The 26805-nt window shown below is 46.7% G+C and overlaps 1 protein-coding gene across 1 annotated transcript in view; it reads left to right on the top strand.

Annotated features, from left to right (window-relative positions):
* GRIP2 (glutamate receptor interacting protein 2) overlaps positions 1-26805 on the top strand; it is a 293425-nt gene that overhangs the window by 258829 nt on the left and 7791 nt on the right. The window contains exons 14-21 of the mRNA XM_074835669.1: positions 630-710; positions 9092-9158; positions 9935-10080; positions 10353-10497; positions 15429-15568; positions 17884-18060; positions 21140-21293; positions 24257-24377. Of these exons, the coding sequence (XP_074691770.1) occupies positions 630-710; positions 9092-9158; positions 9935-10080; positions 10353-10497; positions 15429-15568; positions 17884-18060; positions 21140-21293; positions 24257-24377 (1031 nt within the window). The remainder of the gene's footprint in view (positions 1-629; positions 711-9091; positions 9159-9934; positions 10081-10352; positions 10498-15428; positions 15569-17883; positions 18061-21139; positions 21294-24256; positions 24378-26805) is intronic.

Raw genomic sequence — 26805 nt, 5'->3', positions numbered from 1 at the left:
TCACTGCCAGCAGGACTCCGCCAGGGCCTTTGCTAACCCGTAGGAGGGAGTGTACTCACACAAATACATGAGGGTTTTGTTAGAGCTCAGAGGGAAGAGTGAGAACACCCTGTGAGGATTTCTCATTATTCTCTAACGTGCACTGAGAGGGAGGGTTCTTCTTCTGATCCTTCCATAAATGCCTTGTGCTCACCACTTGGTTGAGGTAAGCCTAAGGAGTAGATGAAGAGGCCACCTGCCCTTTGAATATTTACCCATTAATATGAATTATATTTATATTAATTTATGGCCTTGAACCAAGGAGGGAGCCAAGGCTATTGGCTGGGGCTAAAGTGCAGCTTTGTGTTAAAAAGCAAAAAGAAAAGTTTTTTCCTTTTACACTGACAGAGCTACCTCAATCTTGAAATACAGTGTGATGTGAGCACTTCACTTGACGTTCAGAGCATGTATTTTTAATGAGCATCCGAATTTTGACCTAAGGTCCGCAGGGCCTCAGATAACAACCTTATTTGAAACAATAAAGCTGAGTTTTGTGGGCTTGTTTTTCTTGGTTCCAAAGAAACCATCCATGCAACTGAAAACTCTCTGTATTCTCCTATTTTCTTTTTTTGTCTGCTTTGGTTTTATAGAGTCTGTCATACCCAGCAGCGGTACTTTCCACGTTAAATTGCCCAAGAAAAGAGGTGTAGAGCTTGGAATTACAATCAGCTGTAAGTATTGCTCAGACTTGCGCTAGCAGTTGCAAGAGCTGCTACTTTCCACCCTGGCACATCAGAGAGGCCCAATGGAGAGAAATCAGATTACGTGGGGTTTCCTGGTAGCGTTTGCAGTGCTTGTGATTTATCCCAAACTGAATTAAATGTGTGGTTCTTGCCTCTGCGAGCTGGCGGGCACAGAGAAAAGCAGCTGCATGGAGAGTTGGGGCAAAGGATACGTCTCAACTGATTGGTTGGTTTGTGCCACAGACTAATATTATATATATTATATGAATATTATTTTATATATTATATATAATATGTATGTTATATGTTATATATTATATTATTAGTAATATTATTTTTATTTCCTTGCTCACAGTTGTGTTATGTTCCTTTTAAAAAACAATTGCCTGGGTCTGCTGGGACCCTTGCAGGGAGAGGTGGAGGGAGGAGAGCAAGTGTGAGGTGCACCCACAACTTAAAGTGTAGAGAGGGGAAACTGCCAAGAGGAGGAGGAGGAGGAGAAGGGTGGTGGGCCTTAGAGGTGGGGGGAAGGCACTTTAGGGACAGGAGGGTGCAGGGCCGGGTTTGCTGGGAGTCATTGCATTGACTAACCCCAGCCATGGAGGAGGAGATCCATGTGTCAGGACTTGGTGGGCACAGAGAGAACGAGACATAAACCTTTTTCTTTCTTTTCTCCATTCTCTGCTCACTCTTGATTAATTATCTCTGTTTCTCTTCTGAAGCGTATTTTTCATTTAAAGACCTTTTGGCCTCTTTGGAGAGGATGCTGTAAGGGGGTCATATAGGCAGATCCATCCCAAATTTCTGGCTAACTTGGAGTCTTATTATGCCTTGCATTAATGAATTTTTCCTTTATGGCAAATGTGAGCAGGTCTCACGTCACTCATCACTCTCTCACTGCTGGGTAAATGGAGTTGAATCATCTCAGATTTGCCATGCCCAGAGGCTGCCACCACCTCTCAGCTGAAACAAAGCAGCTTGTGAGACTGCAGTAATGGGATCTCGCATCGCAGCCCTCAGGAGCGTGGACCCAGCTGTGTCTGGGGAATGGAGTCACTGGGGACACTTTAGGTTTCATTAAAATAGATAAGCTATTTGCAATTACCTCTTGGCATTTACAGCATTAGTTAGTGAGTTAATTGGAGGTGTTCTGGTCTAAGTGGGGGATTCTCAGGAGTGACTTGAACATCAACAGGACGATGGCTTTGCGCCCTGTGTTATTTCTTCTCCCTCTTCCCAGCTTTCCCTAGTTGCGCCGTGAGTATAATCCTGAGAAATAACAGCACGGTATTTAACATTTGGCTTGGTAGCAATTACTGTCTGAAGACATCAAAGTGCCTTCGGAAAGCAGCGGGGTACCCGTAATAACATTTCACTGGTGGGGGAGCCGGGCATGGTGCAGCAGCCCAGCCTGCGCTGAGTTCCCAACCTGCTGCCCTGCCCACGGCGTTGGTGTTGCATGCTCAGGTAGCAACCGAGGTCGGTGGATCTGGTAGCAAAAAACTTCTGGCTTGAGCATGGCCAGGGTTTCACCCTGATGAAGCTTCAAAGATTAGTTTGTATCTGGGGCTGGAGAGCAAAACAAACCTAGGAGTTGCCAGCAAAAATACTAGTTTTTATTTGTAGAGTCTCACTTAAATGGGATCTGCTTCAGATGTACATTTACACTTCAAACATATTTTTATGTTGAAAATGTTTTCATTTGAAATTTGTTTAAAAAATTGATTTTACACACTTTTTTTGAAAACACTGCTAAATAAAAAGAAACTGACCCCTGGGTTTTAAATAGTTAGATACCCATTATCCAACTACAAAGCAGTTTTTTAACAATATAATAGTTCTGATTGTTGAACAGGTTTGCAGGACATTCTTTAAGTAATGCATACGCATAAACTTAAGAGATATTTCAGTCCTTTGCTGAGTCAAAGCCAAAATTATATTTACAAATGGAGCAAAAGACAGCCATCCAGAAAATGCTGTGGCAAGCCTGAAATGCTAGTTGAATCCTAATTCTGGTTTCATATATTAGTCTGTATAAGCCTATGTCCACATGACCCTTAGCAAATTAGATCATCATTTTGTCACTCTGCCTCTGACCAGGCAGATAAATATACCGGTTTCAAACGTTAAAACCAAAGCAGGCAGCCTTATGGTAAGTACCTCCTGCAGAGACATGATGTGAATGCAGGAGTGTGATGCAAGCAGCAAGAGAAAAGAGGTAAAAATAACTCTTCTCTATTTTGCTCAGTTCCTCCCAGTTCTGCTGATTTGAATGCTTGTGTAAGTCTAGAAACAGTTCTTACAGCTTTCCTTCTGACAAGGAAAAGCATATAACTACTGTTTTAAAGTAGGGGACTTGGTTTACTGGCCTCCCACATTGGATTCCCGTTCCTCTGTAAAACTGGGGCAGGTTAAACAGATGACAAGCTGGAGGGGTCAGTAGAAGACTGTTGTGGTCACAGAACTGGGTTTGTTCATAAACTTTGTTGCAGATACACTGCAAATGAAAGATGAGTTGCTTTCGTTGAGTTTTACCTCTCGGCTTCAGCAGGCTCATCTGTAGTTAATTCCTCTGTCTAGGAAGGTTTGCTGCTGCCTTCTTACACGGGCAGAAAGTGTTACGACCTCATCAGAGGAGCACTAAAGAAATAAAAGCGATCAAGTTCTTGCTGTGCTGTGGCTCTCAGAGCTAATTGGGAGATGGGCTAAGTACAAGGAGGGAGAGAAGGATTCTTGATGGATGTGTTGGAAGAGTCAGTGTAATGGAGCTGACTGCAGGAGGAACCATAAATCTGCTGGAAAGCCTCATAAAAGGGTTGAAAACCCAGGAGGCTTTTGTATGAGGAGGGCAGGCGCTGCTGGTTCTGGGGTGAACATGCAGAGAGGGTCTGTGCTTGCTCCTGGTGAGGAGCAGATGTTTGCTGAGGGCATTTCATCTTCTCTGAGGTCTCAGGGTTTTGCAGAAGGAGAAGGCTTGGGCTGGGCGAGCCCCTGGTTGTGGTCTGTGTGCACAGATGGGTTTCTTCCCCTGCTCAGACACAGCGTGACAAAGGGGTGCAGCAAATCAAGATGCATGATGCAAATATATGCATATAGCATTATTTCCCCTTCCATTCCCCAAAGGATGAATACAAAATCCAAGGGGTGAGTCTCTCACTGACTGTGCTTTGTGTTTCTGTGGCACCTCGGTGTCCTCAAGCCTCATTCAGTCTCCTACGTTTACTAAATGAAAATTAGCAAAGCAAAACACCGAAGCTGCCTCGTGTGCACTGTTTCCCTGCACTTCATCCAGGGGTGAAGGGACAAGAAGCCAGCAAAATCACTCTTGTTTTCTCCATACTCCAGTGCCTTGGTTTCTGTCCCAGGGAAAAGGCTGCGTTTGTTAGTGAAACAGCTGCTCTGATTGAAGAGGGAAGCGTGTACTCCTTCCTGCTCGGCGTGGTTCAAAGCGCTCTGTGGGCTGTGAAGCTCACTTGTTTGCAGGGACCTCTGAGGTGCTCTGAATGGTGGGGATGCAAAGACGAGCAGACTGAGATTTTTGAGAAAAGGATGTGAAGAATTGGCTCTTGTTAGCCTGAACTACTTGTCGCCATTAGCAGAACACATGCCTTAAGTGCTCTGATCTTGCTGGCTGCATTCAGTTCTAATGATACAGTTATGCCTTTGTAGGTTTTCTGTAAATCTCTTACAAATTAAAATCTCCAACAGCGAGAAGCTAATGGTCCTGTATTCTTGTGTGTTCAATACCTGACCTCTTAAAATAAGATATGGATTTGTTATTAGCCTCTGGAAAATGATAGTTGATTACAAAAAAGATTGCTTTTTGTGTTGTGGGGGTTTTTTTTGTCTGTCTCAAATATCCTCTCCAAGGGCTAGTTATGAAATTTGCTGCGGGGTACAGGTGTTTTGTTGTTGCTGTCTAAACAGATATTGAAATTACCATTCATTTTAGATATGCGTTAGTGCTTTATATAGCACGTTTATCAAATTACCTTTATATATCTTAACAAATCAATTCCTGTGCCCTTGGCGTGAAGTACTGCAGATACTGAGTAGGTAGTATATCTGCTTGCGGGTGATAAAACCGGAATTTGGGTAGATAGATAACTTCGATTAAGTCGCTTAAGCAGTGTAATCGCTGTCCTAGTGAGAAGATGGATCTGTGAGCCCAGCAAATCTAGCTTTGCTGGCGCTGGATTAACCTGGGACCTGCCACCAGCCCGGCAGAGCATGTCTGCGAGCGGCAGTGTGCCCGGCAGCCTCCCGTCCTACCCCCTCGCTAATGCTGCAGCTTCAGCTGAGATTTGCAGCTGATTCACTCTGGTGCTTCTACCAAAGTGGGATATTCTGTCCTGGTTTTGCTATCTGGAGATTTGAAAGCAAATAGATCTGCGGTGGGGCAAATATCCTGCTGGAGGCACTGATAATTTGGGCACCTGTTGCTAAAACGAATGATAGAGCAAAAAATTGGGTACTGGGGATTTGATGTTCGTTGCTGCTTTTTGTAATTGATTCTCATTTGCTTTTATTCCTCTTCTCATTCCTTAGCTATCCTGAGATTATTGGGTTTCTGATTTTGTTTGTTTTTCCCATTTATAAATGCTTGCTTTCTTAAATGTATTCTTATGGCATTATTACAATTTCCTTAATTACACGTTGGCAGAGTGCTGCTTTGGCTTGGTCAATAACGAAGGGCATTTATAACAGGTTGATGCATGTGAGATATGTGCTCATGCTCCTTGGAGGGGAATAATTTACCAATACGAGTCATTATGCATTCTATTAAAAACACAAACTGGACATGTGTTTCTGGCCTCATCATCCATCACAGAGTAAACACCAAGCGAGCCAGAATCCCAGAAGAGGTGGCGAGAGACTGAAAGCAATTTATAAAAAGTAAATAACAGTATTGATCAATTCACCTTTTTATCACTGCCCTGTCACCACTGCCAAGCAGTGTTTTCATTTCGAGTTTCTCCCCCACCCCATGCTTCTGCCTTCACCAGCTGTTGATTTATGGAGCTTTCTCTGGGGCACTCGAGCACATTTAAACTATCTTTTGTACTGGTAAACCCACCAAAAATACAAATGTATCTGAAAAAGAGCCTACTTCCATCTGAAGTGGTTTGCCCTGGCAGATAGGGACCACAACCAAGAGGGACTGCTGAGAGAGAGCCTGGGTTTCTGCACACCAGCTTCTGCCTCTGTGCCTCGATCCATCTCTTCCCTTGACTCCCTTTGCTGCCATCTCTGTTTTACAGACAGGGAAGCAAGACCCAGAGGCAAGTCCGGGCATCTGAACCGTGTCTTCCTTCAGCAAACAGAATTACCAAGGCACTGTCCTTTGAAGAGAAATAACCACATCAGCAGCAGAAATGAATGGATAAAGAGGCTTTACTCATCTGTGCGTCTTAACTCCAAAGACCACAGCCCTAATAAAATAGTAATGTACTTTCAGGTGTTTTTGTTTAATTGCAGGCAAATTAGAAATGGTTTATCCAAAAGCTCACCAGGGATCTACACATCTAATGCCTCTGACCTAGACTGAGCCGCCACTTCAGTGAAATTGCAGCGCTCCCGCCTGTAGAAGGGCAGCCGTTACGCAGAGGCGTGTTGTCACCCTGTGTGAACAGCCCAGGACTGTTAAAAACGTGGGTCCCGGGGTGGCTGGGGCAGTCAGGGACAGCCTGGTCCCAGCTGATGGGCAGAAAGCCCAGCTGGGCACTCTGCTGGGGCACTGGGAAAGACTTTGGGATGCCAAAGGTGAATTAATGAAGTTAGTAACTACTGTTTTTAAAACAAACAGCAAGTGACTGTTCTGTGCTTTGAGATTTCAGTATCTTAACTTTGTATCTTATGCCTCTTGAGTGAGAATGATTATTCATTAAGTCTCTCTAACTTACCTTTCAGATTTGTAGGTGCTGACTAATAATGGTAGTTCCATAAAGCCTTTCCATTTTATACTAAGTGATTATTTAAAACAGAGGGCTGCAATTTATTAAAGTTTGGGTACTCTGATGGTAGGGACAGTTGTATGCGCTTGTACATGGCTCTTCCATTTGACTGAAGTCTCAAGAAAATCTGTTTGGAAAACACAACTTCCAAAAAAAGTGCAAACAAAACCCAGAATGATTTTTCCTTAAAACTTGCTTTGTTTCCTAATGGACAAAGCACTTGGTTTGTGCTTCTGACACAGGAAGCTTGTGCTGCATTCAGTGCTGACACCAGCTGTGGAGCTGCAGAAGGATGAGGTCTTGCTCTCTGCTCAGAGACTGATCATGGGCAGGATCCCCACTCATGTTGCAGGGTTTGTAAGGCAGACACCAAGATAAATGCCATTTCTGCAGAACTTGAAGCATGTTGTTGTCTATACTTGCTTTTATTTTTTTTTAATTTCCCCCCTTTTTGCTCTTTTTAAGTGTTCACTGTCTCTGGACACATCATTCCAGTGTGGCTGGGTCACGTTTAGAGATGGCCATCCCCAACCCACCACCAAGACTGTGGAGATCCTCCCTAACCCCTTTCTGTCACGTTGTCTCTGCTTTGAAACTAGTAAACAAACCTCGCAGTGAAAAGTATTTTTGCTAACCTGGATTGTTTTGACAGAACCAGGCTAGGGAGCGATTAAACATGCAGCGATGCCAGCCCGGCCCAGGGCTCAGGGTTTGCTAGCAGGGTCTCCCATCACCGCTGCTCGGACCACTGCGTTGTAGACTTCCCACAGCAGCAAATACATCCCCTGTATTGGAAAAGAGAACAGCAATAGTAATAACGGAGTGCTACATCTTTGTCCCCTGTGCTGTTAGTCGACAGTGTGTGGTCTTTTCAATTAGAGGGGGGACTTCTGCATTGATTTTAGCTGCTGCACCCCATCTCTCCCTCCCACTGCTCAGCTCTGCCTGGTGTGTGTTGGTCTATCTGCTGGCAGGTCCGTGCCGTGGACAGGCTGAGTATAGGCACGAGCCCTTGGGGAATCTCCACAACCCATCTGCTTCTCCTTGACCTATGGCTGCAAGCTGAACATGAGTGTCCAGAACAAAATTATCTGGCACCACGCTCCAGTAAGAGATAGGGAAAGTAATTCTTCTAGGCTCTGTATCATTCAGCAATCACATTGCCGTGACTATTACAAAATCAGTCAGGGTCTGCTCTTCGCTGTCTGACCTAACTTTTGTACTCAGCCCTGCTATGACTGAGATTGGCTGTCTTTTTGCTCTGTTCAGTACAGAAGGTTTAGTTATATCTGGGAGAGGGTATCCTTAAAGGTGATGGGTTAGCACATATGTTTTTAAATCTCATAAATGAATGTAAACAACAGAAGAATCTAGAGCAGAGAGGTTGATAAGAGGAAGCACTTACTCCTTTATGTCTGACTTTCTGGGGTGCTCTCTAACTGATGTTCAGGCAGGTGGATCTCTGTGTGGTTGATGCCACGTGCCTCACAGATATTTTAATCCCTGACCTGCACCTGATATGTTCAGATGCTGCGAGTTTCTTCCTTCCCACGCAGATCAAAGCTTCTGTCAGCTTTAAATGAAATGATGCAATTCCCATAGCAAGGCAGGAGGGACTGACACAAGGTGAGAAGGATGCTCTTGGCATATGTTTGGTGTGTGGATGGCAGAGAGGTCAGGAGAGTTCCAGTCATAAATGTCTCTCAGATTTCTCAAGAGAGCAGCAGGTCTTGCAGGGAAATTTGAAAATGCAAATTGTCCTAGAGATAACACACTTGCATCTCTCATGGGCTGAAAAAGTTATCAGGGTTGGGCAGAAGAGAAGAGTTGGAAAGCACCCCTTCCAGCTCCAACACTGAGACAAGCCCTGATTTATCTGGTTATATGATGAAGTGGCCTGAGGAGGTGAACCAGCTGGAAAACAGTCGTTTATCTAGTTTTTCCTGGGTTATTTTCCACCTGGAAAATTTCCCAGCCCACTTTACTTCAAGAACACAGAAATGCTTATATTAACCACAGCGCTGAACTAGGTACTCCCTAGGCAGCAGTGCTAACATCTGACTGCTGCCACAGCCATTGACTCGCTGTCTCATGTCAGCGATGTGGGTGAGCGGGTGTTTAACAGTGCTGGGATCGGGCAATCCCACCTCTTGCTGCTGGACACCACACGTCCTCCCCTTCAGGAGAAGTTGGAAGGAGGCAGCTAGCTAACTTGGGCAAAGGGCAACCAACAAACTTTTGCAGGGATTTACTTCTTTTTTTTCCTGGTGTGGCTTCCAGAGTTCAAGTGTGAAGTATCATTTTGTCAAAGGAATATAAATTTCCTTTCCTTACGACTTCTTCTCCCCATTAACCATCACTGCACTATATAGCAGATTCAATACCAAGCTTAGTACCTATGTATCTCTTTTGCAGCTGCAAGCAGAAAGCCTGGGGAGCCTTTGATCATCTCTGACATCAAGAAGGGGAGCGTAGCACATAGGTGAGTGCAGAATTTCCCATCTGCCAAACCCATTTCAAAATGTCTGGCCCAGTAATGAGAGGTAGAATGAAGCCCAAGCAGTATTTTGCCAGCGTCCAAGGAGATCTCAACCTTAGAGGTTTGTCTTAGACCACAGTAGGGTTTGCAATAAAAACTGTCTGTGCTGAAGCAAGTAGAGTTGAGCTAATGGAGAAGGTGGCCAGGGCGCTGATTCAGATGTCTGCCGACCCTATGGGACACGGATGTTTAGCATTTAAGAGCATGTGGTAAAGGGCATCATATATCCCAAAAGGTGCTGTGGCTCATCAGGTAGTTTGCCATGTCTCAGCTCCTGCTCAGGTGAACAGAGTGAGTGAATTGTGGGCACTGGTGGAGAACTGTGCAAATAACTCAGCATTTATTGACTTCCTCTCTGATCCCAACACCTCATAGCAAGGCTTTCAGAGGAATTTAGAGCTGCTGGAGGGCTCATTTCTGAAGAGTGCTCATACAGGAGTTTCCATAAAAGGTAGAATATCTGTCAGTTAAACATCAGGCATTTTTCAGTGCTGTAGGTTACCCAGGCTGTATATCTAATCTTCCTGCCTTGTTCTGTGTTGATGCCCAAACTTCCTCTAAGTTAAAATTGTCCCAGACTCCATTCATGGTTGTTTCCCAGAAAAGATCAAGGACAGCAAAAAGTTAATATTGTCACTGCCACTGCAGGACTGAATGTGTCATGAGATCTGAAAGGCAAATACAAATGTACTTTTAGTTTTCTTTTCCTTTCCACGTAGAACTGGCACCTTGGAGCCGGGAGACAAGCTGTTAGCCATTGATAACATCCGACTCGACAATTGCTCAATGGAGGATGCTGTGCAGATTTTAAGGCAGTGTGAAGACCTGGTCAAATTGAAGATTAGGAAGGATGAAGATAACTCTGGTACGGAAATCCTGATGCAAACCGGTGCCTGTCCACTGTAATGACATTTCCCAATAGGTAGTGCAAACCAACAAAGATAAGGGCTGCTGCCCGATTGATTATAGCCTGGTTTTGTTATTCGGCCCTTAAATGGAGTCTGGAAGGTTAAAATCCTGTTTGGTGTGAGCATGGCTGAAGACCTCAGGCTTTTGCTTCTAAATTCTGCAAGTCTTTCGTATGACCTCTTTCATATGACTAATTAAAAAATTCCACATTCCTGTTTTCTCTTTCAGATGAGCAGGAGACAACCGGTGCTATTATCTACACGGTGGAACTGAAGCGATACGGTGGCCCTTTGGGAATAACCATTTCCGGCACGGAGGAACCTTTCGATCCTATCGTCATTTCAGGCTTGACTAAACGAGGGCTGGCAGAAAGGTGAGGTTTGGGGGCAGAGCGGTTGAGTTGATGTGGGAAGGGATCTTGAACTTTGTCAAGTTTCCTCTGCTGTCATTATCGCTTCTTAGGTGTTTTAGTCTGCTAAAAAGGAAAGGTGCTATGAAGGTACCAAGTGTTAGGAAGCAGGGTGGTTGGGAGTGTGCTGTTAGGGCTGTGAGAGAGGCTCAAAGCAGGGCACTTCTGGAAAAGTCAGAGCCAGTGTGTCAGCTGAATGCACGAACACATGTTTATCTGTCCCTCTTCTACAGAGGTGCTTCCTGGTCTGTGATTTCCCACGTACACCTTGCGTGGGGAGAGTGCCCAGCCTGCCCACGAAACCACTGTAGACTCCTGTCCAGTACTCACCTATCGCTAAACTGCAGCTTACAGCCATGACAGTGGTGTGTCCTGCTGAAACCACAGATCTCAGGGGTCTTCTGACCCATCCTTGCTGGTTGCTTAGTCTGTTACATGTGGAGGTATCTCGGTGCATGGCTGGCGTGCCTCAAGCAGCAGACATTTATACTGTATAAATGTAGGTGCAGATCTACCTTCAGCAACCAGGGAGGTTGACTTTGTGTGTGCCTGTGCCTGAATATATGTGCATGTGTGGGATTTAAAGGACATTGCTGAGAATATAAGGTGGAACTGAGTCATACACTGTATCTTAATTCATCTGTCTATACGGTAGCTGTGACTTGTAAATAAATCATTTCAGCGGTCCTGACTCACGCTTCTCATAGGGTTACTTTACCCTGTGCTGCCTGACAGGCCGAACAGCAGAAAAAACATCCCTGAAAAAATAGTTGTGAAGTACTAGACCTTGGGGAGGTTTGACTGCAGATCTGGCCTTCTGGTTTGTTCTGTTTCAAGGCCACACTCCCTCTTAGCTGGACTATAAAACAGCTCAGTACCTCTTTCTGCACTGGGTTCCTCAAACTCTCAGCACGCACGCTGCTGCACATTTCCATTGCTTCCCTTCGGTACAGAAAGCAGAACATCAGTGTCTCCCAAGAAGTAAGGAAGAGGGATGGACTTAGTCATTAGTGCTTCTTCTCTTTGGGGATTTTAAATCACTGCCTGCCACTGTAGGATTCAGTCTTCTTCCCTAGAAAATAATAGCCACAGAGCATCTGAGGCTTTTCTGCATAGCAGTTCTGCACTGTACCTGCAGCCCAGCATGAGAGAGGTTAAGGACAGAAAGCCCAAACGCTGTCAGGTGTCAGAAGACAGTCTTGTACCCGTGTTGCTCTCAGTTCCCTTTGCAATGCCGTGGCTGTTTCTCCTTCGAACTCGGATACACATCAATGACTGCTTCATGGAACAACATAGCGCAGGCAAGTGCTGCGGTACTATTGAATTTTGATCAGGAGCTGGCAGGCAGTAAGGAATGAAAAGCTTTTTGAGAAGAGCAATGGAGCTGCTCAGGATGTTCACCATAGCTGACTAACAAATAATGGTGCCTGTGCAGAGGAGTGGCATGGGGACAGAGCAGCGCCAGGATTTCTCTGGGTAACCTTGGCTCCCTGCGAGGAGGGCGAGGAGCCTTGGGATGAAGGCTGCCCGCAGGAAAGGTGCATGGTGTTTCTCCTGAGAATAACAGAAGGGAGTGGCTTGACATTGTCAAGGGAAGAGGGGTGGTCCTATGTTATCCTAAAGTGTCCCTTTCCTACTGTTGCTACCCTTCCCTGTGTCACAGGTGCCCTTAGCCAGGCTCTGAAGGGTGGGACAGGTTTCTGAAGGACAGGGATTTAAACCCAAATCTGTGCCTGGCTTTTGCTGGAGCACAGGACGTGTTTCAGCAGCGCTGTCACAGGTGGACCAGATCCCAGAATCTGATAATGGGAATGTGCTGTGAAGGTCCGTGCTGCAGCTTGAGCTGCTCGCTTGGTGATGGGGAAGGCAGGGCGTCCTCTAGGATCTGTCACATGTCTGTCACAGCGGGTGACAGGCTGTATAAGCTGAAAAGGCTCCAGATTCAGATGACTTGGGTTTTATCTTAACCTTGAACATTTTTCTCCTTGTATGTGTCTGATCTTACAGAAACCTACAGAGGCAGCTCAGGCTGTTGGATCAGTGTCAAGCGGTGGCTGTCTCCCATGTTAGTCTCTGTTTCTCCTCCTTCAGGGCCTGCAGGTGGCTTTTACCCTGGTCCATGGACTTGTTTTCCTTCTTCTTGGGGAAGGAAGTGTGCCTGAACAATACTGTTCAATTCTGGTTGAGGTGTAATGGTTCTCCAAGAGCAATTCTGGGCTATCACTGGCATTTTAAAGCGCCTGACCAGCCTCCTCTAGTGCCACCTGGGCAAGTAGATGGGGGGGGGGGGGGCTGACAGGAGGGTTTTGTCCAGGAGTGCTCAGCACCAACCCATGTTGGCAGGGAGGAGAAGGGACGGTGGCCCTGCCCATGTGCCAAGTAAGTCCCTACCATGTGCACGTGGACACCTCTTCTCCAGTGCTTGCTGGAAAGTGCCTGCAGCCCCTTTTACACCTTGCAACTTACCTGTTGCTTGATTCTGCTCTTGCATGTGTCCTCTGGGCAAGAAGGGACTTGGAACATGCAGCTCCTTGGCCTGGTTTGTGTTTGAGGTGAATTGAGGACTGTCAGTGATGATGGAGCGGCACAAGGGTCATTAGATAGAAACACCTTTCTCTGTTGCTCCCACTCGGCTTCTGTCTGCTTGTCCACACAGGGGTGTCTGGAGATGGACAGATGGGAGGACTGGACTTTGATTTACTTTTCCCTCCTTGAAGAAAAACACCTGGCTGAACGTGACTTTTCTCTTTAATAGTTGCTGTACTTTTCCCTGCTGAGGGACTTTCACGGTTTCTGCAGAGCTGTTGTTCAGAGGCGGGCGGTTGGGCTGGTGTCTGGATAGGGGAGTGATCTTACCCCTGGACTCAGCACTGGTGAGGCCGCACCTCAATGACTGGGTTCAGTTTTGGGCCCCTCACTCCAAAAAGGACACTGAATGACTCGAGTGTGTCCAGAGAAGGGCAACGGAGCTGGTGCAGGGTCTGGAGCACAGGTCTGATGGGGAATGGCTGAGGGAAGTGGGGGGGTTTAGTCTGGAGAAGAGGAGGCTGAGGGGAGACCTCATGGCCCTCTACAACTCCCTGAGAGTGCAGAGAGGGGGGATGAGTCTCTTGAGCCAAGGAACAAGCGCCAGGCCAAGAGGGAATGGCCTCAAGCTGCGCCAGGGCAGGGTCAGACTGGCTCTTAGGAAGGATTTCTTTGCAGAAGGGGTTGTTGGGCGTTGGAATGGGCTGCCCAGGGCAGGGGGGGAGTCCCCATCCCTGGAGGGGTTGAAGAGTCGGGTTGACCCAGCGCTGAGGGATCTGGTGGAGTTGAGAACGGTCAGTGTGAGGTTAATGGTTGGACTGGAGGATCTACAAGGTCTTTTCCAACCCAGATATTCTGTGATTCTGTGAGATGTGGCCCCACGCTGGGTTCAGGACTACCGCAGGAGGCCTTCAGCTGCTGAACCACCGCAGCGAGCCGGATCGCCTTTAAACCGCCAGCAGTTTAAGCTTGATGTTTTTCGACTGCGTAGATGAAACTTTTTAAGACAAATACTCCGGTTCCGGTTTGATCTGTAATTCATTTGAATGCACAAGTTTTCCCTGAGGGCTTTTTCAGGCCGCGTTGGGCGGGACACGAGAGACACCTAGCGGCTGGCGGCCGCCCTGGCCCCCTCCAACATGGCGGCGGCAGCAGCGGCCCGAGCAGTCCCGCCTGCTGCTTGGCTGCGTTTCCTAATTTGATGTACTTAGAGTTGATGTTTCACAGCAGCGTGTCTACCAAAGTTTTCTATGTGGGGGAAAGATGAGCAGCTGTTTTGCCCGCGACGCTATATCAAATCGCAATTCTGGAGAAGCAGCAGTCCAATTTGGAGATGTAACCTGAGAGAGGCGCGTTGCCATGGACAAAAAGATATTGCAGTCCAGATTTGCATCTCCTCCTGGCTTGATCACACAGGTTCCTGATAGCTAAACCTCACAGCACTGCTGGAGGAGAGGACTGCTGCTCTCGCTTGCTGGCATTAGGGAGCTGGAGCGTGAGTGCGGTGAGCTCGGTCCAGCCAGCGGTGAGTGCAAGCTCCTGCCTTGGCCGCCAGCTCTGGCGATGGACTCATCCTGCCCTGCCTGCTCTTCCCGGAGCTGCAGCAAACACGGGGAGAGGGAAAGTGAGCCCCTGTCTGTGGGCAGACACAGAGGGGAAGAACGGAGAAGGGGGAGAACTGCCGTGGCTTCTTAGTTTGTTCCTGGCTGTTGCTGAAGCCGGAGGATTTTTTTAGCTGGGAGCAGAAGCCAGTGCTGGAGTGTGGCTCAACAATAAAACATAGTAACCTCTTCCAGCACACTGGTCCTGATGGAGAAAGTCACAGTGTAGGGGCGAGCTTTAAACATATCACGAACTGATCTGCAACTGATTCTGCTCATGCTTGCACGCACAGTCTGTGTGTCTTGGGCCATTTTGGTTTTGTTTTTTTCCAGTGGGTTTCTAGGTTTGTCTCATCATTTCTTTCCATCACTGTGAATGTACCCTTCAGTTCCATGTGTGACAGCTGGTGGACATCACACACTGGAAATCCTTGTGCTTTTAACATGTAGACCCCCTTGCTTTGAAGAGTTTTGACTGTAAGCTGATCTGCAGCCCCAGTTCCCGAGGGGCCCAGGATCTGAGGAGCGCATACATTCCTGTGCGTATTCGGATCTGTATGCACGGGGAGAAGATGCTTGGGGACACCCAGATTCCTAGTAGCGATGATGAAGGGGAAATCATGGGTATACAGCGTACCAAGGGGAAACCAAGACATATTTGAAAGTTCTGAGAGTTAATATGCCATTGCTTCAAGCGACAACTTAATGGCCTGTCTCTCAGAGGCAAATTGCTTTGCTGAAGTTTCTAACAGTGCCTTCTCTCTACAGAACTGGAGCCATCCACATCGGTGACCGGATATTAGCGATTAATAACGTGAGCCTCAAGGGCAAACCGCTGAGTGAAGCCATTCACCTGCTGCAGATGGCGGGAGAGACGGTCACGCTGAAGATCAAGAAGCAGACAGAGAGTGAGTTGGGGAGCCTGGTTTGGGGTGGGAGGGCAAAGGCACACCCCAGCAGGGACCTCAGGCAGTGGAGTAGGTAGCGCTGTGGGTTTTCCTTCATGTGTTGTGGAAGGTGTTGAGGCAGCATGGTCAAGGGCATGACTGGGGACAGAGGGAAAAGGTGGGTGTTTTTTGAACTTCTGACTCAGAGATTAAAAAAAAAGGCAACACAGGGACTCTATGTGATACTGGGAAGAGATTAGACAGCGGATTTATTGGCGATGATAATTTTTTTTTAGATTGACCCCTTGTGCCATTGTTGCCATTCCTTCTCTGTGTGGGTGTTTCACACAGAAATGAAGCACTTCTAAAAGCAGAAGAGTGCAGTTATGGTTTTTTTTAAATATAACCCCCCAAAATGATCAAGGGGACTTGGAGCTGTTAGAATCCATGAAAAAAAACCCTACCTTTAATTCAACTTTTTGAAAGCAATTGGCAATAAATCTTTTACACCCTTTTTCCTGGCTTGGGGTCGTAAGATCATCTTTCAAAGCATCTACCTTCATTCTAGAAACCCCCTTCTCTTCCCTGCCAAGCTCCCTGTGGCTTTGAAGCTATTCTTCTTCACACGGTATGAAAGAGTAGGAGCGTACTTAGTACAGGCAGGCTACTTTTTTGGGGGACAGAGAGGGGATTGACAAAACCAGGGAACGTGCAAACTTTTCTCCTCAGCTACATAATCAGAGCCAAACAGAGGCTTTTTCATCAAGTTCAGAAAGTTGCGAGTGCATTCTGGCTGCATCTCTGTCTCTCCCCACACCCAGTATTTTTTATGGTTTTTTGTGCCATGCTTCTGCAGTCTCTAGATTTAGCTGGACCTACCAAGCCAGTGGCCCACGGTGCTGTGGGAATTAAAGAAATCAAGTTATAAAGCTCTTCCAAGCAAGCATGGCCCATGAGATGTCTGTCTTTGGAAAAGGAGCATTGCTCTTAAACATAGCACTTCTGTAGACCTCAAAGCAGTATGAAAGTGTGTGGCAATGCATCTATGTGGCAAATGGAAGAAGCCGAGGCAGGGAGTGGGGACTTAGCAAATAGAGGTAGAACTGGGGAATTGATTCCTCTTCAAGAAACCCCAGTCTCGTTCCCTGCAGCCAAGTGTCTTGATCCTCGGTCTGAAAAACTCTTTTTTTCTCCCTGCTGACACTTAGCATTGTCACAGCCACTTGCTGAAATAATTGACATGCAAGTGCCAGTTGGAGACTCGTTAATCATTCTGTGAATGAAGCAGGTGTAATTGAAATTTCAAGGTAATCTTGAGTTAATCATGGTGAGCAATCTTCTGAATGCTTGGAAAATAGGGACTTGCAGGGCACTGGGCTTTGTTTGGTAAAATAATCTGTCCTCATTGACAAATGCAGACTTTCAGAGGGCTTTTTATCCCAGCTTCTGCAAGTCAGAGATCCAGGGTGTGGATGGCTAACAGGATATCTAATCAATGAGGAAGAACTTTAAACTATTCAGTATAAAGAAATGCTTGCGCTGAGAAACCATTCCTTGCATAGCTTTTGCCTGAAGGGGAATTTGATATAATGATAATAAGGGCCTATTATTACTAAAATAATGGAAAGGAAGGTCTGAGCTTCGTCACCCACATTCAGCTTTTCATTTTCCAATCACTAATCAGGGGAAATTCAGCCTCAAAATACCAGGCCCAGGAATTCCACCGTTGTCATGAGACCACATGGGAGACTCTGGAGAGGTGGTGATTAGCCTTGAATTGATATAAGGTTGTACAGTCTTGGAAGGGGTCTATAACTTCTGCTGCGGTAACTTGGGACCAGGTTGCACTGTCGTTGGAATCTCATTAAAACATCTGTTTGTTACAGAAAGTTTGCAGCTAGCACTCTGACTAGGTGCTGCTCTGAGTGAAAAAAGAGGCCCTCTGGGACCAGAGAAGCTCTGGGCTATTGCTTGCAGAGGCCAACACTTCTCTGGGCAGGGCTGTTTGGAGGAAGCTTCCAAAGGCACAAGAAGATGCGCTTGTGAATTGAGATTAGGTCCCAACTCTCTCATATTTGGGAATCTTTAAATCCCCATAGTTGCTTCTTATATTCCATGTGCTAAAAACTCAGGCATTTTTCCTTGATTCAGCTGGAGATAAGAGTACTGCATTAAATGCTTTCAACTGCATTGCACAAGCCTTTCTCAGCTACTTTTGAAGAGCTAAAGAGGTGTTTCAACAGACTTACACTACCTGGGCTTGCTCCTGTGTCAGCAAAAGCCTTTCCTGGAGGCTTGCTCTTCATGCCTGCTAAAGCAGCATGTTCTGGTTTCAGAACCCTATCCCAAGAAGTCGGGGAGTATAAACGAAGTGAGTGACCCAGAAGATGAACTGACAGACTCCCAGAAAACTAGCAAGTTGTCTGAGATATACTCCACCACAATTCCTAGCGTGGACAGTGCTATGGAGTCCTGGGATGGCTCTGGTATTGATGCTGGGTATGGAAGCCAAGGTAAGCCAAAGTTGTCTTTTCTTAGGGGGCTCTGGGCCAAGGTGAAGGTAGGCAGAGCCTCTGAACCTGTCTGGTGACTGAACATGAGCCGAAGCCTGTGGGCTGACCACATTTGCATGGCTTCTCACTTCCAGCAAGGAACAAAATGTATTTTAAAATGCGCTCATGTGGCGCTCTGAGTTGATGTATCTGTTTTAGGTTTTTATTGGCACATTTCTTCTGGCTTATATGCATCATACTGTTCACAGCATTTTCAGAACGATTACAGCACTTTATAATTCACATAATCAGAGGAAGTGTTCACTGGCCTTATGTCTTACAGAATATTTGGTCCATAGCTCACTTTTAATTCTTCAGAAAGGCCATGCAGGACATATTAATCCTCTTCAGGATGTTTTAAAATCCGCAAGAATGTCTTGTGACTATAAGCACTCACTTAACAAAATAATTAAGGTAATATTACAAGAAAGTATCTCTAACTCTCTAGTGAGTGATCAGATGAACACATCTTCGAGGCCAGGTTTATTCAGCTGTGGCTTCTGGCAGACATATGGAACTAGGATGGAGGTTGTTCTAGTCATGGGAATAGATTTTTACTTGGAGAAAAGCACTGGAAAATAGTTATTCCAGTTCAGATTTAGTGACGTAAGCTAGTATTAGCCCGTGTTGAAACAAAACAAAACCCTGAATCACCTCCGCAAAAGGAAATTGGTGAAAAGACTGATGTCCAGAACCAAATGTGAAAGCAGGGAGGGATGTTGCAGGAGCACTGTTGCAAAGTACCTTTAATGTGCTGAGCAAGGTGCGTGCCTGCGCTCGCTGCGCTCTGACATAGAAAATTTCAAAGGACAGCACCACACATGTGTCTCTGCCACCATCCCTGCGTCTTCTTCAGCCTCCGTTGGTTTGAAGTCTTAATTTGGGAGTGCAGTTGGGACTGGAAGCTTCATTAAGGAGGAATCCCCTGGCCTTCATAATGCTGCAATCCTTCTCCATCTAATTGAATGTTAACATAAGTTGGACACTGGATTTAGCAAAGTGATTGCTTTTACCGGTAAATTGAGAACGCGTAATTGAGCACAGAGCCCCAGGGAGTGGGGCTGATGCCAAGTTGCCCAACATCCACAGACTGCAACTTTGCTTCAGGGGCTCTCTTGTCTTCCCTGGTAATTGCATTTGGCTGCATGGTGGTGTGCTGGTGCTGGCTGGCAAGAGGGATGCAGGAGGGTAGGGAGAAGGACACGCAAGGTTGCCCATGGGATGGGCAGGGAAGGCAGGATGTGGGGAGACCTGGGATGCACAGAGCCTGAAGATTGGGGTTTACACCCCAAATGGAGAACTATAGCTTGGGCTCCACAGCCTTGTAGGTTTTAAGTTCATCCACAACTTTTGGAAGCCACTCAAGGAAGGGTTTGGGCGAGGAAGCTGTGCTGGGCCTGGTGGAAACATGCCACCAGGTGGCTCTGAATTCCAGGGATCCAGCCCATGTCCCTGGAAGGAGGAGGTGAAACCGGTGGCGCCCAAATGACAGCTCTGCACACATACCCCTGCCGTCCCTGGCCCCCTGCACCCTGCCCAACCTGCTGTCCACCCACTGCAGGGACCTTGTTCTGCTCTGGCAGGCAGCGAACACTCCTGACTGCTGTAAGATGTTGGCAAACACTTTTCTGGGGCTCTCTCCAGAGCAGTCTAACCTTTAAAAACACACAGAGGAAACGCTCAGCTAAGTCAAATAACAGGCCTTGGCATTTTCAAAGAAAGTGCTGGCGTTGTCTTTGGGTATTTCCAGTGCTCTTGGCTGTTTGGGAGGTCAAGTCTCCCTTAATTATGTGTTTCTCCGTTACCTCTTCCTGTTCGCTTGGCACAACATGTGATGGAAGCATACGATGTTTCTTGGAAAGTCTGTGAGGATTTCTCTGAAGCATTGAAAGGGCAGCAGAAGGTGGGCAGGGGACTCGGGAGGTTTATTTCCACTGCAGATGGCACTGACACTGCTGAGGAATGCTCTGTTTTGGAAGGTTTCTGTCCAGGCAGCTGCTTGTGAGACCTGGGGATCTTGTGACTTGGTGGTGATGGATTTGCATCTCTAGAGTGAGACACTGCAGTACGGAAAAGTCCATGGGGGCAGACGTAGCGAAACTTGTCTGATTTCATCCTAACAGTCCGTATTGATCTCCTATCAAATGTGATACAGATGAGCCTCCCCTTCGCTCAAGCCAGCAGAGTTTTTCCTCCTGTTTCTTGCCTTTAACACACGTCCCTGAAGCAGTTTTCTGTACCTGCACCAGCTGATCCCGAAGGCATGGGAGGGCTCTGCTGGCTGTGGGAGCTGGCTGGCCGCTCTCAGGATCAGGACTGGCTCTTCTTCATTTCCCACTGCTGAGCACACTGGAGCTGGTGACCACCACCAGGTACCTTCAGCACCTTTATGGTTGTTGAAGGGAGACTGTTGCTTCTGCCTGCTCTGGATGCAGTTTCTTTGCTACTGTCCTTCCTATCCTATTACTTCTTTTGTGCTGTCCATTAAGTCCCGAAGACAATTGAGGATCTAAATGAAGACTTTTTTTCCTAATAGAAATTAGGCCTCCAAATCCTTCAAAATGAATGGGGTTGGGCATGCTGAGATAAGCTTAGCAGCATCTTCTTTTTACCCTTTGAAGGACTCACTGTATTTAAAGATGGCTGCTTCAACAGCACAATTTCTATTGGGTTCAGTGTGGAAACAGGAGCCGTTAACCAAAGTTGGAGCTGACTGGGGGGAGGATCTGCATCTGTGGTAGATGTAGTCCCAGGTCTGTGCATCTCAGACCCATACCACAAAACTACTCAGAAGTGGGGGAGCAAAGAAAAAATGGGGCACCTTCTGGCAAGATCCTGAGAAACTGCTTTGGTTCAAGCAAGAAGAAATGGGAAGAACAACCTCTTTTGGATGACTGAGATGGAAGTAGTATGCAATCCACCTGGCCTCAGGTTTGGGACTTGGGGGATGAGGCTCTCCTGGCTCAGCGTGACTTACTCCATTTGGGTTTTCTGACCAGGTATTACCCCATCTCTCTCCACCCCCTCTTGCCTTCCCTAGGTACGTACATACCTCAGGCTGCGGGCATAGCCCTCCATCCACACGAATGGAGACACAGCAGGCAAAAGAGCAGCACCCCTCCGGGCGACCCCAGGAAAAACTACCCCTACATGGATGGAAGCTTCAGTGAAGATGACTGGGACAAGCCCAGCAGGTGCGGAGGGGTGGGAGGAGGCAGGGAGGCATGACTGGAAATGTGGGTGTCACTTGTAGGGATGAGGGAGCATGGGAATGGGATGGAGTGGCCAACAATGTCCCCATCTCGGCGTCGGGCGGCCATGGGGAGGGGTGCTGGGGTGGCAATCTGCTCTGTCGAACCACCTCCACATTGCCAGGTTACCCTGGGTGTAGCTCTGTGGCACCTCTGCCATGGCCAGGTGACATTTGTGTCTGGAGTTAGGGCGGTCTCAGCTGCACGGGCCACAGGTTCTTACCATGTCTCCTATTCCTGCCATGTAAAGGCTGCAGTATCTTCATAGTTTAGGTGTAATAAATAGATATGGTCAGGGCAATCCCCACATGTGTTGGCCAGACTTTTTCGAGTGACGATGCAGCTTCACAACAGCTCAAAGCCACAAAGCAAAAAAGGCCAACCAGAGCTCTTGGAGGACCAGTATGAGGCTGCATGTCCAGATTAAAATCTCCCAAAGCTGTGGCTGCACGTCTCTCTCCGTCACAATTTGGCCCTTTCAACACCACAAACAAAGCCACGTTGAGTGAACGTGGCTGAGTTAATCCCCCGCCTAGCCAGCATGGGAAAACTCCTGCAACACCTCCTGAGCCCCTGGAGGAGGCTGCAGCTACCCCTTGCTTTGGGTGAAAATCCTGCTGGATTTGCCCTGACCAGAGGCTGCCCCTCACTGAGCCACACACGGTGGAAAAGCCTCACTGCTTCGTAACTAACCCTCCTCTCAACATTCTCCAGAGTCCCCATAGTTGTGTGTCTCGTGTTGTTACTGTTGGTTCTTTTTTTTTCTTATTTTTTTCCTTAACTTTTGTTTGTCCAAACAAAAACCTTAGAACATCTCATGGCCATTTCCACCTATTTAAAGATGATCAAACTGGCAGGAAGGCTGGCAGCGGCGGAGACTTTGTTCTTGTTTCGCCTCTCAGCAAGAGCCAGCTCACAGAGGTCGTTGATCCCTCATGGCCCTCCCAGCGAGGCCGCCGACAGCTGAAGTCAGCAAATCTGAGTGCTCGAAGCCCTGAGTGTCCCTAATGAGGGCTCTGGGCCCTGATGTCAAAGTGCAAGTGAAACGGTTCATGCTGCTGAGCCCTTTTTATTAGGGAGAAAAACAAAATGTCTCTAACCCCGGCTGCCTTTAGCCTGGAAAAACCTGCTGACCCTGTGGTGTGAGAGCCCGTACTGATTCATCCACGTCCTGGATGTGTTTGTTCTATTGCTGATCTGAGAGGCAAGAAACTGGTAACTGAAAGGGACGTTTGCCTCTTCGGGAACCTGGGAGCAGAGGAAGGAAATGAGTAAGGGGAAAGAATCAAAAATTCCTTGTGGGGGGAAATTTTGGTTTGTTTTTATAAAGTCTTGCTGGGTGTTTTTTTGACCTTTCTGCCTGGTGTAAAGACTACTGTCCTTTAAAAGCTGATGACAGGTAAGGGGTGAATTTAAAACACAATAAGCCATGTCAGATACTGCTCTCTCCAGGCAGGCCATGATTCCACAAGGAGCAGAAGCGTGTGTGTGTGTGACTTTATGCCTGCTACATACTCCCATTTAAACCAGTGGATGAAAAGCAAAACGTGTGCTAAAGACTTTGCAGTTAATAGAGATCTGGAAAAAGCTCTATTAATAGCCCAAGGGGTCATTATGTATTTAATGGACGCCGACCTCTCTTTGACTTGTACTGAAGTAAAATATTTTGACTTTGCTAAGTGGCTCTGGTGGATGAGCATCCCTTCCCGTCTGTGGCGCTGATGACCATTAAGCCATGCGAGATGCTGCCAGATGTTGCAGAGGTGGAGCCTCGTCCATGCAGCTCCTGATAAGATGCGTAGAAGATGCATTAGGGCTGCCCTAATGTCCCTGTCCCCTTGGGGTCTCTCCCCATGACACATTAGTGGGTTTATCATGACCTTGATTTAACACCGCAGAGAGTTTCCTTCAAGAGGCTCCTGTTAAACTGAGCGCCGATGGTCTGAGTTTGGCCCAGAGTCGGGTGTACAGTAAGCAGTGTCCAGTGTCACCTACTTCTCTGGCTTGTTCAGAGAACTTCAGCATGTTTAATTGCTATTTGCTTTAGAACTTTGTGAATTAACCCTGGCTTGTGGTCAGAGATAAGAGTTGCTGAAATTACCAAGGTGGGAAATTGCAGGACCCCCAGCAAGACGCACACGATGTTAACGTTAGCGTGTGTTTGTACCAGCTTGAGAGAGGTTCTCTCTACCCGTACTCTCTGCTGTAGACAGAACTGGTGGCAATCTTTACATGGCTGTGTCATGACTGTTATATAGCAAAAAAGAGACCTCCTGAAAGTAACAGCTCAGTTCCCTGGCCATCCCAAGGCAAATGAAACTCGGTTTGTATGGGTTATACATGACACTGTCGATATTGTTGGCTGTAGCGTGCGTTTGCTTCTCCAGCCCAGGGCAATCATTTTTATATACATCTTTGCATTATTTATTCTCATAGAGACCTAATGTATTTATCATTTTCTCACCATGTCTGTTACCCTCTGTGTTTTTCTCTCTCTTCTCAGGTGTTCTGTGTCTCAGATCTGAGCTCTATCCCATCAGCCTTTGTACTAACAGTCTCTGAGGCTCCTGGTTTACCCATAATGCATCCTTTTTTCTTTCACTTCTCTATTTCACCAAAACGTCTTCCTAAACCTACAATCTTCCTACAGGCACTTTTTAATTTACCCTTTGAACTCTGACATTACTACACCAACTTAATTCTTCCTTTGAAGGACACTTGCCCCGTTAGTAAATGCATGGAGGTCTCGTATTCGGACTCTTGTCTGAAAAGTTCATATTGTTTGCTTTTGTATATGAAGACTCTTCAAGTCTCTGCTTTTACTGGTGAGACACTTGCTGTAGCCTTGCGGCTTTCATCCCGCTGCAGAAGAGTGCTGACAATGTTTGGTTCCTACGTTACAACAGATACCCCAACCGCCAAAATGGCCTTGAGACCACTCACGAGGATAGTTTTTGGCGTGTTTTTGGAGAAGCTTTGGAGGATTTGGAAACATGTGGCCAGTCTGAACTTTTGAGGGAGATTGAGGTAAATCACTTTCTGAATTTGCTACTGATCTGACTGTTTTGCTCTTTCTGTAAATGTTAGACTGTTTCCCCGGATCTGTTAATTGCCTGTAGCATCCCTGTGCTGTCAGTGGTGTGAAGAAAGGTTTGAATTTAATCCGTGTCAGTGTTTGTGCTAATGGATAACTATGTCTCATTAGACAGTTGCTTGCGTGCACTTTTTCCATGAGCCACTGACTTACCCACCAGGAACTCCACGCTCTTTTTGCAAACTGTTGCTGGCCAACAATCTTCACATGACTGTTGGCAAACCTTCTCTATCAAACGGTAAATCCCCTGCTTGGAAAGTTATTGTCTGTCCAAAGCACTTAAAGGCCAAGCAAAAGGAGACCCCCAAAACCCCACTGGGACTGAAGCCTTGGCTTACTTCAAATATAGACAGGCCCACCATATTTCTTGCATTCAGCTGTCACTCTGCCGGAAACTGTTTCAGTGAAATAGGTAATTGGAAGCTTTTCAGCCAGCCTTCCCCATGGAAAAATCTGAGAAAGTAATTGCTTCCTGCAGAAATAAAGGTGTTTCCTCTCTTCACAAACCACTTTCTCTTTTCTTTATCCAAAATACTTTGGAGGTCATGTTATTGTGTCCGGTTATAGGATGGGGAGCCTGAATTTCTAAGCCGTGGGATGCAAATAAAGGCCTCCCTCGAGACTGTCAAGCAGGGGGAGGCAAACCTGCCCGGCAGGATGGGGGCGGTGCTACTCTCCTCCCTACTTCAGCTACCACAGCCCAAAAGGAGTGGGACCCTGTGAGTGCATCTCTCCCCCTGCTTCTGGGTGTTGAGGACTGGGGAGAGCTGCGTCGTGCCCTCCATCACCCCCAGTGGGACTGTTTTTATGCACAATTGCATATAGCTTAGGCGTCAGAGAGAAAACCACAATTTCTGAATAATTGGAAGTGGAAAAGAAAAGTCCTGTTTTGGTCTATATGGTGACAAGGGACTTACTAATTGTTTTTTCCTCCTTGATACTTAGCAACTGTAAGTGGGGGTGGAAATCTCAATTAAATTTATTGTGCTGAAGCATGGAACGGTGTATTTATTATTTTAACCGCTTTAAAAAATGCTGACTTAAAAAAAACAACCCCCACAGAAAACCCCAAACCCCCATCCCCCACAAACTATAACTTCTTCCCTTGATCACTTATTTCCTGGACCTGAATGTATTTTAAAGAGTTTAGGCAGCCACTGTCAACCTTTCTGAACTGCTGTTAACTGCTTAAGAAAAAGTACCCCTCTGAAATGGTGCAGAGATATTTCTCTTCTGTATAATGGCTGGCATCTAAATGTAAAAGAAGGGATTTGTTGGACTACTGTGAAATGCCAGGATAGAGAAAATATCTTTCTGCCCAATCCTTTTCCTTTTCCAGGGATCCATGGTGCAGAGACGCGTGGGCTTTTGATTCATGCTGGTTTAAGGCTTTGGAGCTTTGACAGTTATAGCAATGCTTTTAAAAATGTAAAGACATCTTACAAAAAGCTGAGCACCTCTAGGGTTTTGGTGTATTTAGCACATTTCTAGAATATTTTTGAAAGTTCTGGGGACAAAAGGAAAGTGCTGTGGTTTTAGCAGAAGTTTGATGGGTTTCAGCTCCCCTTTTATCGAATCCAAAGTACCACTGATCTGTTCCTCCCTCGCCGTGTACCCATCCTTCCTGAGGTGCGGTGTGGGATGTGCAATGCTCACTGGGGCTTTTGCTGTACTGCAGGTTTCTAAGCCCCAGCTCCTGTGATTTTATGACGGTCAGAGGTTTCTATTTTTTTATTTTTTTATTTTTAAATTCGACCCCTCGTGCTCTGCATTTGGAAAAGAATAAGAGTCATGCAAGATGATCCAAGACAGCCTGGAAACAGGTTCATACACAGTAGCAATCCACTCCCAGACTATGGGGTACGGGTAGAAACAGGATTTTTCCAGTATGTCTAGTGGAGTGTGTGTTCCCGCTTTGCTTTGAGGGCAGCCAAGACATGGGGAAAAATAATGTAGGGCAGCAACAGGCTAGAGAAGTCCAGAATTTGCCCTTTCTGCTGCCTGCACTTAACCCAGAGCACCTAGGAAATTGCTTATGATGCCACAAAGAGTATTTACCTTGAAGACAGGAAGGAGTTGAATGCTGTTGGGTACTGGCTGGTTACGGTATTTGCAGTGCAGGAGGGAGGACAGTAGCACAACGTGTACAGACCTTTCTGTTCTCCTCACTGGCTCTGCAATGCTGGTGTTGGTACGGCATGGCACGGCATCCTGGAGGGTGTTGGGGCTGCCTGAGGTCAGTGAACAAACGTACCCTGTTTGGCTGTACCTCTGTTTGCTAATCTGCATTTCAAGTATGTGGTAAGTCAGCGTCCTTCCAGCATGTGGCAGGTATTTGAGTTTTGTCCAAACTCGAGCTGA

Source organism: Strix aluco, chromosome 11 (assembly GCF_031877795.1).
Source record: "Strix aluco isolate bStrAlu1 chromosome 11, bStrAlu1.hap1, whole genome shotgun sequence".
Lineage (NCBI taxonomy): Eukaryota > Metazoa > Chordata > Aves > Strigiformes > Strigidae > Strix > Strix aluco.
The sequence above is the reverse complement of the archived record's forward strand: the minus strand, read 5'-3'. Positions and strand labels throughout refer to the sequence as shown.